General features: G+C 49.6%; 1 protein-coding gene and 3 non-coding genes across 6 annotated transcripts; 3 read left to right on the top strand and 1 right to left on the bottom strand.

Moving 5' to 3' along the window:
* Nucleotides 1-373: 373 nt before the first annotated feature.
* On the bottom strand, nucleotides 374-445 carry trnaw-cca (transfer RNA tryptophan (anticodon CCA)). The gene has a single exon. It is a non-coding gene; the product is annotated as a tRNA-Trp (tRNA).
* A 212-nt stretch (nucleotides 446-657) lies between these two features.
* Nucleotides 658-6,825, top strand: rpl13a (ribosomal protein L13a). Of its 3 annotated transcripts, none has more exons than XM_055656598.1 (8): nucleotides 658-739; nucleotides 3,707-3,779; nucleotides 3,952-4,017; nucleotides 4,340-4,441; nucleotides 5,123-5,208; nucleotides 5,391-5,450; nucleotides 6,117-6,239; nucleotides 6,674-6,825. In XM_055656598.1, the coding sequence occupies exons 1-8, from the start codon at nucleotides 719-721 to the stop codon at nucleotides 6,758-6,760; spliced, it is 618 nt and encodes a 205-aa protein (XP_055512573.1). In that variant the 5' UTR covers nucleotides 658-718; the 3' UTR covers nucleotides 6,761-6,825. The 3 variants fall into 3 exon arrangements, with proteins under 3 accessions (XP_055512573.1, XP_055512575.1, XP_055512574.1); XM_055656600.1 differs by lacking the exon at nucleotides 658-739 and adding an exon at nucleotides 850-917; XM_055656599.1 differs by lacking the exon at nucleotides 658-739 and adding an exon at nucleotides 1,110-1,135.
* Nucleotides 4,105-4,179, top strand: LOC129709990 (small nucleolar RNA Z195/SNORD33/SNORD32 family). Its single transcript, XR_008725618.1, has one exon. It is a non-coding gene; the product is annotated as a small nucleolar RNA Z195/SNORD33/SNORD32 family (small nucleolar RNA).
* On the top strand, nucleotides 5,251-5,324 carry LOC129709991 (small nucleolar RNA SNORD34). The gene has a single exon (XR_008725619.1). It is a non-coding gene; the product is annotated as a small nucleolar RNA SNORD34 (small nucleolar RNA).
* Nucleotides 6,826-8,540: the final 1,715 nt, after the last annotated feature.

Below are 8,540 nucleotides of genomic sequence, written 5' to 3'. Positions count from 1 at the left end.
GTGAAGACTATTCCATGCTTTAATTGTGCGGGGAAGAATGAATTGCTGTACAAATAGAAACATAGAAAATAGATGCAGGAGACCATTTGGCCCTTCGAGCCAGCACCGCCATTCAATGTCCCCAATCAATAACCCGTGCCTGCCTTCTCCCCATACCCCTTGACTCCACTAGCCCCTAGAGCTCTATCTAACTCTCTCTTAAATCCATCCAGTGACTTGGCCTCCACTGCCCACTGTGGCAGGGATTTCCATAAATTCACAACTGTCTTGGTCGCTGGTAGCTCAAATGCAAAATACTCTCTGCTGCTAACAATGCAATGATTATATTTCTAATTTAGGAATGTATTTTAAAAACGTGTTTCAAAAAAAAGTTTGACCCCGACGTGATTTGAACACGCAACCTTCTGATCTGGAGTCAGACGCGCTACCGTTGCGCCACGAGGTCCTGGCGGTGAGCGGCCCGGCCGCGCTAATCAGCCGTGTGGCGCAGTGTTGCAATGGTGGATGTGACTGCGACTGCGGCTGCGCGGGGAATGGAGGGGGAGGAAAGAAGGTCGACAAACGCGATGACGACTGACGCAGGGCCGTACGTCATCCGTCAGTCAGGGGCGGGTGGCCAATGGCGGGGTGGTGACGTCAACGAAGGGGGGCGGGGGCACGATGTCCCTGTGTTTTAGGCGGGCAGACCCCGCGGCCTCTTCCTTTCGGCGCCGCGGCCATGGCGGACGGATTCAATAAGGTGATGGCGCCGCGCCCGGTCCCCCCGGTCCCCCCGCCCCCCGCAACCCCTCACACCCCGGTCCCGTCCCCTCACACCCCGTCCCCCGTCCCCTCACACCCCGGCCCCGTCCCCTCACACCCCGGCCCCGCGGCCTCTTCCTTTCGGCGCCGCGGCCATGGCGGACGGGTTCAATAAGGTGATGGCGCCGCGCCCGGTCCCCCCGGTCCCCCCGGCCCCCCCCGGCCCCCCCGTCCCCCCCCTCACCCCGGCCCGCCCCTCACACCCCGGCCCCGTCCCCTCACACCCCGGCCCCCCCAACCCCTCACACCCCGGGCCCCGTCCCCTCACACCCCGCACCCCTCAGCGCCTCTCCCCTTTCGGCCCGTCCCCTCCATGGCGGACGGCTTCAATAAGGTGATGGCGCCGCCCCCGGTCCCCCCCCCCACCCCGGCCCCCCCCAGACCCCTCACACCCCGGCCCCGTCCCCTCACACCCCGGCCCCGTCCCCTCACACCCCCCCCCCCCCCCAACCCCTCACACCCCCCGCCCCCGTCCCCTCCCCACCCCGGCCCCCGTCCCCGTCCCCTCACACCCCGGCCCCCGTCCCCCTCACACCCCGGCCCCCCCCGTCACCCCCTCACACCCCGGCCCCCCAACCCCTCACACCCCGGCCCCCCCCCTCACACCCCTCCCCACCCCTCAGCCCCCGGCTCCCAGCCCCTCACACCCCGGCCCCGTCCCCTCACACCACCCCCGGCCCGTCCCCGTCACACCCCCGTCCCCTCACCCCCCGTCCCCTCACCTCACACCCCGGCCCCGCCCCGTCCCCTCACACCCCGGCCCCGTCCCCTCACACCCCCGGCCCCGTCCCCTCCCCGCACCCCGTCCCCCAAACCCCTCACACCCCGGCCCCCCCGTCCCCTCACACCCCCCGTCCCGTCCCCTCACACCCCGGACCAGCGCCTCTCCCCTTTCGTCAAGGTGTTGGCGCGCCGGGCCGCTTCTCCATCGGACTCCTCGCCCAGCCGCAGCCTCAGCGCCTCGACCCCGGCCCACCCCGCGCCTCTTCCTTCTCGCGGCTTCAACGAGTTGCTGGCGCCGACCCCGGCCCCCCCCCCCCCCCCCCCCCCCCCCCCCTCACCCCGGCCCCGTAAACCCACACAGTCGGCCCCGCCGCGGCACCCCGTCCCCGTTTCTTGGTCCTCCAAAATATTCCAAGCCTGAGGCCTACTGATGGGCCTCCCTCCCCGCTCGGGGCCCCACGGTCCGTCGAGCCACGTCCTCGTGTAGGGGACCCACCGGCCGTGGGGCAGCAGCAGTGCAAGGGGCTGTGTGTGTGTGTACTGACCAGGCCCCTCCCGCGTGCTCTGCTCCCTAGTGGGCCGGCAACACGCGGGGTGCGGGCGGGCACACACACACACACACACACACACACGTGGCCCCTAGGTGGTACAGACTAGGGAGGAACTGCAGGTGTTGGATTACACCGAGGATAGAAACATAGAAATTAGGTGCAGGAGTAAGCCAATCGGCCCTTCGAGCCTGCACCGCCATTCAATATGATCATGGTTGATCATCCAACTCAGTATCCCGTACCTGCCTTCTCTCCATACCCCCTGATCCCCTTAGCCACAAGGGCCACATCTAACTCCCCCTTAAATATAGCCAATGAACTGGCCTCAACTACCCTCTGTGGCAGAGAGTTCCAGAGATTCACCACTCTCTGTGTGAAAAAAGTTCTTCTCATCTCGGTTTTAAAGGATTTCCTCTTTATCCTTAAGCTGTGACCCCTTGTCCTGGACTTCCCTAACATCGGGAACAATATTCCTGCATCTAGCCTGTCCAACCCCTTAAGAATTTTGTAAGTTTCAAATTCAATAGGCACCAAATGCTGGGGTATCTCAGCGGGTCAGGCAGCATCTTTGCAGAAAATGGAATAGTCGGTGCTTTGGATCTGAACCCTTCTTCTGACTGAAAGAACAAATCGTGGCCCTCCATAAAGGTGGACCTTTTAATGTTCAAGAAGGAACTGCAGATGCTGGAAAATCGAAGGTAGACAAAAAAAAGTCTTCTTCCTGCCCCCACCCTGCATCAGCCTTTAGAAGGGGTTTGGCCCGAAACGTTGCCTATTTCCTTCGCTCCACAGATGCTGCCGCACCTGCTGAGTTTCTCCAGCATCTTTGTCTACCTTGGACCTTTTGATGGCCCATTGTTGGCTGTGGAAGGTGTGATAAGATGGAATATGAGGATGTGAACAGTGGAACTAAGATGCCTTAGGAGTGGGGGGGGGGGGGGAAAACATAGATATACAGTGAGATAGGAAAGATCGAATAGGTACCCGAGGGGCAACAGGGTGGTGAATGAGTTGCCCGAGGAGGTAGTTGAGATACGATAACATTTAAGACATGGACTAGACGTTTAGTGAAAATGCAGGTAAGGATATGTAGTGCTGGGGTAACTTGGTGGGTCTGGGAAGGGAATGGATAGGTGGCATGTGGGGGTCAACGTGCTTCTTTAGACTATACCATGGATAGGCAATGTTATGTCTGAAGAAACAGACCAACCTAAAATGTCGCCTATCCACTATCCATGCTGTCGAGTTTTTCCAGCACCAGTTTATAATAGGGATCATGGAGAGTGGTTCACACACAGAGTGATGGGGATATGGGAGAAACTGCCAGAGGAGGAACTTTTTAAAAGATATTTGGACAGTTATATGGATGTGAAATGTTTAGAGGAATATGGGTCAAACGCAGGCAAATGGGACAAGTTGGGATGGGGATCATCTTGGTTGGCATGGATGTTGGGACAAAGGGCTTGTTCATTGCTCTGTCAACTTTATTTGTCCCATGCGCGTACAAGATGTGCAGTGAAATGTCTGTCCCTCTGAGGCGTTTGTCCTCCAAGTTTCTGGCTTTGCCATGACTCTTGGTGTCACGTTGTTTGGTGTGTTTGTCTAACTGGTCTTCTTTCTGTCACTTGCAGGTCCTGCTCCTGGATGGCCGGGGCCATCTCCTTGGTCGCCTGGCTGCGATCGTGGCCAAACAGGTCTTACTAGGTACTCAAACGTGACAACTTTGCAAGGCATTTCATATTTGTCTGTGAGGAATGATTCTACTTTGAAGGTTTTATTGAGAATATTTTCATGCACTACCATCTGAGATGCTTTTTACGTTGTAATCCTCGTTATTTAATCCAGGAAATGCTTACATGTATTTTTCTCTCAAAAGGCCATAAAGTGGTAGTGGTGAGGTGCGAAGGGATCAACATTTCTGGGAATTTTTACCGGAACAAGCGTAAGTTTACTTGCCTTCCCAAAGGTTGTGGAGCTAATTTGAGAAAAGCTTCTTTATTGTTATGGCTCGATTATTCTTAAAGCTGTTTCTGTCTGTGATGAACAAGTGGATCGAGTTTTCCAACAATGAGAATACTTCACATGCACTACCATCTGAGACATGCAGTCTAAGTTTGAGATGAACAAAGTCTGTGATTAAATTTAATGTGTAAAAATCAGTAACTATATCTACTGAAACACTTGGAACTGTTAAGCTATATAATTTTATGAATAGCATTGGATTTCTTCTGTGCAGTTAATCAGCTAATTCTCTTTTTATGTAGTGAAGTATCTTTCTTTTTTGCGGAAGAGAATGAATACTAATCCTTCTCGTGGCCCATATCACTTCAGAGCACCAAGCCGGATCTTCTGGAGGACAGTAAGAGGTAATAGGCTGTAAAGGGTCATCATTCATTCACAATTCCTAACTGCTATTGATGTTACACCACCATCTTAAACTGCAGCAGTCTTCCGCAGGCCATTTTACACCGAATCATAATGCCCCTGTCCCACTTAGGAAACTTGAACGGAAACCACTGCAGACTTTGCGCCCACCCAAGGTTTCCATGCGGTTCCCGGAGGTTTTTGTCAGTCTCCCTACCTGCTTCCACTACCCGCAACCTCCGGGAACCGCACGGAAACCTTGGGTGGGGCACAAAGTCTCCAGAGGTTTCCATTCAGGGTTCCTAAGTGGGACAGGGGCATAAGCAATCGGAATGGGAGAGTTGTGTTCTGAGGACTTTTAATAATAATAATGTGCATCAGCTTGAGCTTGCATTAATGTAATTAAAGATCCAAATTCTCATTGATAAATGCAACATTCACTGCCAATCCCCACGCAAGAAATGATCAGGGACAGTTGATAGGATCAAGTTAAAACTTAAGGCTGCATTGTTTTAAGGAGCATCTTAATGAGTAAAGGGAGCCTTGGATTGGTGCAATGTTTTACTTATATTGATAACCTAAACCCACTACCCTTCAAACCATTGTGTATCAGTTATTAATCCATAAACATGGAACCTGTGTTGGTATGGAACAATAAAGCAGCATTTTCTCACTGATTTAAGGTATGTTGCCACACAAGACCAAGAGAGGTCAAGCTGCCTTGGACAGACTGAAGGTCTTTGATGGGATTCCTCCTCCCTATGACAAGGTAACTGGAAAACCAATATTGTACAATAATTTGTGTGTATCCTCTGTCACTGATGAATGATTATACCTACATTGTTTGATCTTCGAAATGAGAGAAAACACTAAACTGAGACTCGATGGGTGATCTTCAGATTTGGTTTTGTTTCCTTGCCTGGTGCTAATGTGTGGCGTTTGCATTTCCAGAGGAAACGCATGGTTGTACCAGCAGCCCTGAAGATTGTACGTTTGAAGCCAACTCGCAAGGTGAGAGGGAACATTTACTTTGTGGGGTGGTGGTTCATTTTAAGTGTTTGATGCAAGGCTGAGTCTCAGATTTTGCATTTATTCCCAGATCTCTGCTGAAAGTTGCTGTTGTACTCCAGCTGAAATCTTGCTGTTGGTTTCTGGGTTAAGGGGATGTCACAGCATGTGGTTTTGCTAGTTTGCTGCTATGAAACCATTGCCTCAACTTGCTGAAGTAGATAGCATAGGAACATGTCCCATTAGAGATCTATTTGGGGATTTTCCCAGTTTGAATGGGCTTTCTCTTCATCCTTGCCTTGTCTATGACACTGCCAAGGCTGATACCCAGTGTGTTTAATGGTGATGTGCAGTCTTAACGGATGACTGCTTGTGCAATGTATAGCTTTGATCCTGTGAGATTCAAATTTGCAGTGTTTTGAAATCTGTCATAAACTGAAATTGGGTATATGGGAATATTGGATTCATTGCTCTTGCCTTACTCACCGAGTAATGTTAATTTTGAAAGTTGATTACCATTAACCTCCATAATGTACACTAAAAGTGCTGGCCTCTCAATATTCTTCTGTGGATGGTTTTGGGGCAGTTGACCTGCAGAAGACATTTTAATCGTGTCTAAGATGTATTGTTAACAGTCTGTTTTGTTATTAACTGATTATCTTCTTGCAGTTTGCTCTTCTGGGTCGCCTTGCGCATGAAGTTGGTTGGAAATACCAGGCAATCACAGCCACTCTTGAAGAGAAACGCAAAGAAAAGGCCAAGATTTACTATTCGAAAAAGAAGAAAACTTTAGTAAGTGGTTATCTAATATTCCACATAATCCCATTTTGAAGTGGTTTGCCAACTTCTATCCATCCAGCTGGCCTTGATTTCCCCCTCCTGCCTGTGCACAAACAGGAAATCTGAATTGATACCTTGTGTATGGGTTTATACTTTTACGACTTTCAAAGGGAAACTCGGGTATAGCTGTTGGAGCTGCTTTCAAATTCTTCATACATTCATAAATGATGGGAGCTGAATAAGGCCATTTGACCCATCGGGTTACTCTGCCATTCAATCTAGGCTGATCTATCTTTCCCTCTCAACCCCATTCTCTTGCCTTTGCCCTGTATCCTCTGACCTGTTTACTAATCTGCTGTCTTGTCCTACTAAATGTTAAATTGTTAATTGTGATGTTTGTGTACTGACTTGTTTTACTAATGGCTGCTTATCCATTTTGTTTGCAGAAACTGAAGAGATTGGCTGAGAAGAATGTTGAAAGCAAAATTGCCAAGTACACCGAAGTCCTAAAACTACATGGTGTCCTTGTTTGATGTTCACTAAGAGACTTTGGCAGTAAAAGCAATATTTAAAAAAAGCTGTGTCCTTGATTCATTTAGCATCTTGCAATCAAAGCAAGTTAATGGTAATGTGGAATACATAGAACAGTGCAGCAGAGGAATAAGCCATTCAGTCCAAGTCTGTCATTGCTGCATTCTGCCTGCTTGTTTAAAAGCCTCAGATGCCAATATCGTATCTGTTTCCACCACACCACCGGCAGTACATTCCAGGTTGCTACAAAAACATTTGTGCCTCAAATCTTCAAACTTTCCCCCTCTGACCATTGTAGCCATGCCCTGTCTACGGAGCCTCTTGTAGCTAGTAACCTCTCAGGTGGCACTCTGGTAAACTGATACCCACTTCAAAATGCACAGCTTTGTTCCTATATTAGGGTGACCAGAACTGCAGATGCCGCCTAACTAGAGCACTCAATGTGGGCACACAATACACCTCTATCTACTTGTGTTAATCCCTCTGCATGCTGTTAACTATTTTCTATGCCTATGATCTCCCTTGGAGCAACATCTCCCATGTGCCTGGATTATGACCTACTGCACAAATTTAGACTTCTCAATTCTTGTGTAGCTTACACAATGTAGGATTTGTGCAACCTTGTGAACCTAACCAACCCATCTGCAATTTTGTCCTAGTGTGTGTGTGTATGTGTATATATATACACACACACACATACATAACCAAACTCCCAGCACTGATCTTAGCAGAACTCCACTGATTACAGACCTCCAGCTATAATTACCCTTTCACCATTGTCTGTGTCTACTGTGGGTAAGCCAGTTGTGAATCCAAGCTACCATGTCACTAGATCCCATGCATGTTCATCTGCATAAGGCTATCCTGAAGGAACTAGTTAAATGGCTTACTAAAGTCACTAGAAAACATCCACTGTCCTGCCCTCATCCACCACCTTTTTGTCCTGGTAGAGTACATAAATAAATCAACGGTGAAAAAGCTTCCAAGTTCCTTGGTGTAAATATTTGGCCTGTCTTCTATGACTTACTAATTACCAAAGATGCACCATGGAAAGCATACTATCAGGTTGCATCACAGCATGGTTATTATCAGCTCTGCACAAGATTTGTCCCACCCTGGTCATTCCTTCACTTGAAACATCTTCCCCTCTGTTGTCAGACTTCTGAACCCTTTTATGGGCCAGGGATTGTTTCTAAAACTGGTGAGCTACATTGCTCAGAAACGATATTCTGCATTTCCCCTTGCTTTGGTATTTATGAAGGGTATAGAAACATAGAAATTAGGTGCACGAGTAGGCCCTTCGGCCCTTCGAGCCTGCACCGCCATTCAATATGATCATCCAACTCAGTATCCCGTACCTGCCTTCTCTCCATACCCCCTGATCCCCTTAGCCACAAGGGCCACATCTAACTCCCTCTTAAATATAGCCAATGAACTGGCCTCAACTACCCTCTGTGGCAGAGAGTTCCAGAGATTCACCACTCTGTGTGAAAAAAGTTCCTCATCTCGGTTTTAAAGGATTTCCCCCTTATCCTTAAGCTGTGACCCCTTGTCCTGGACTTCCCTAATTGATTGGATAGCATATGAAACAAATGTTTTCACCGTACTTTGGTACATGCAAAGTAAACCTAAACCTACACTGTCTCCGCATCCAAATAATCCAGTTTGTGATCATTTAAAGACCCCAGTAGTTATCAGTGACACTTGCACGCAGCAAACCCACACCTCCAGACTGTACCACCAGTACACCAGTGGACTTAATTGCAACCAGTCTAGTATTTC

This window comes from Leucoraja erinacea, chromosome 26 (assembly GCF_028641065.1).
Source record: "Leucoraja erinacea ecotype New England chromosome 26, Leri_hhj_1, whole genome shotgun sequence".
Taxonomy (NCBI): Eukaryota; Metazoa; Chordata; class Chondrichthyes; order Rajiformes; family Rajidae; genus Leucoraja; species Leucoraja erinaceus.
Note: the sequence above shows the minus strand (reverse complement) of the source record. Positions and strands in the feature narration are given on the sequence as shown.

Coding starts and splice junctions, on each gene's coding strand:
- rpl13a (XM_055656598.1), top strand. CDS start 719: ATGGCGGACGGATTCAATAAG. Junction 5,209..5,390: donor TTCCTCCTCCCTATGACAAG/GTAACTGGAAAA, acceptor TTGCATTTCCAG/AGGAAACGCATGGTTGTACC. Junction 5,451..6,116: donor GTTTGAAGCCAACTCGCAAG/GTGAGAGGGAAC, acceptor ATCTTCTTGCAG/TTTGCTCTTCTGGGTCGCCT.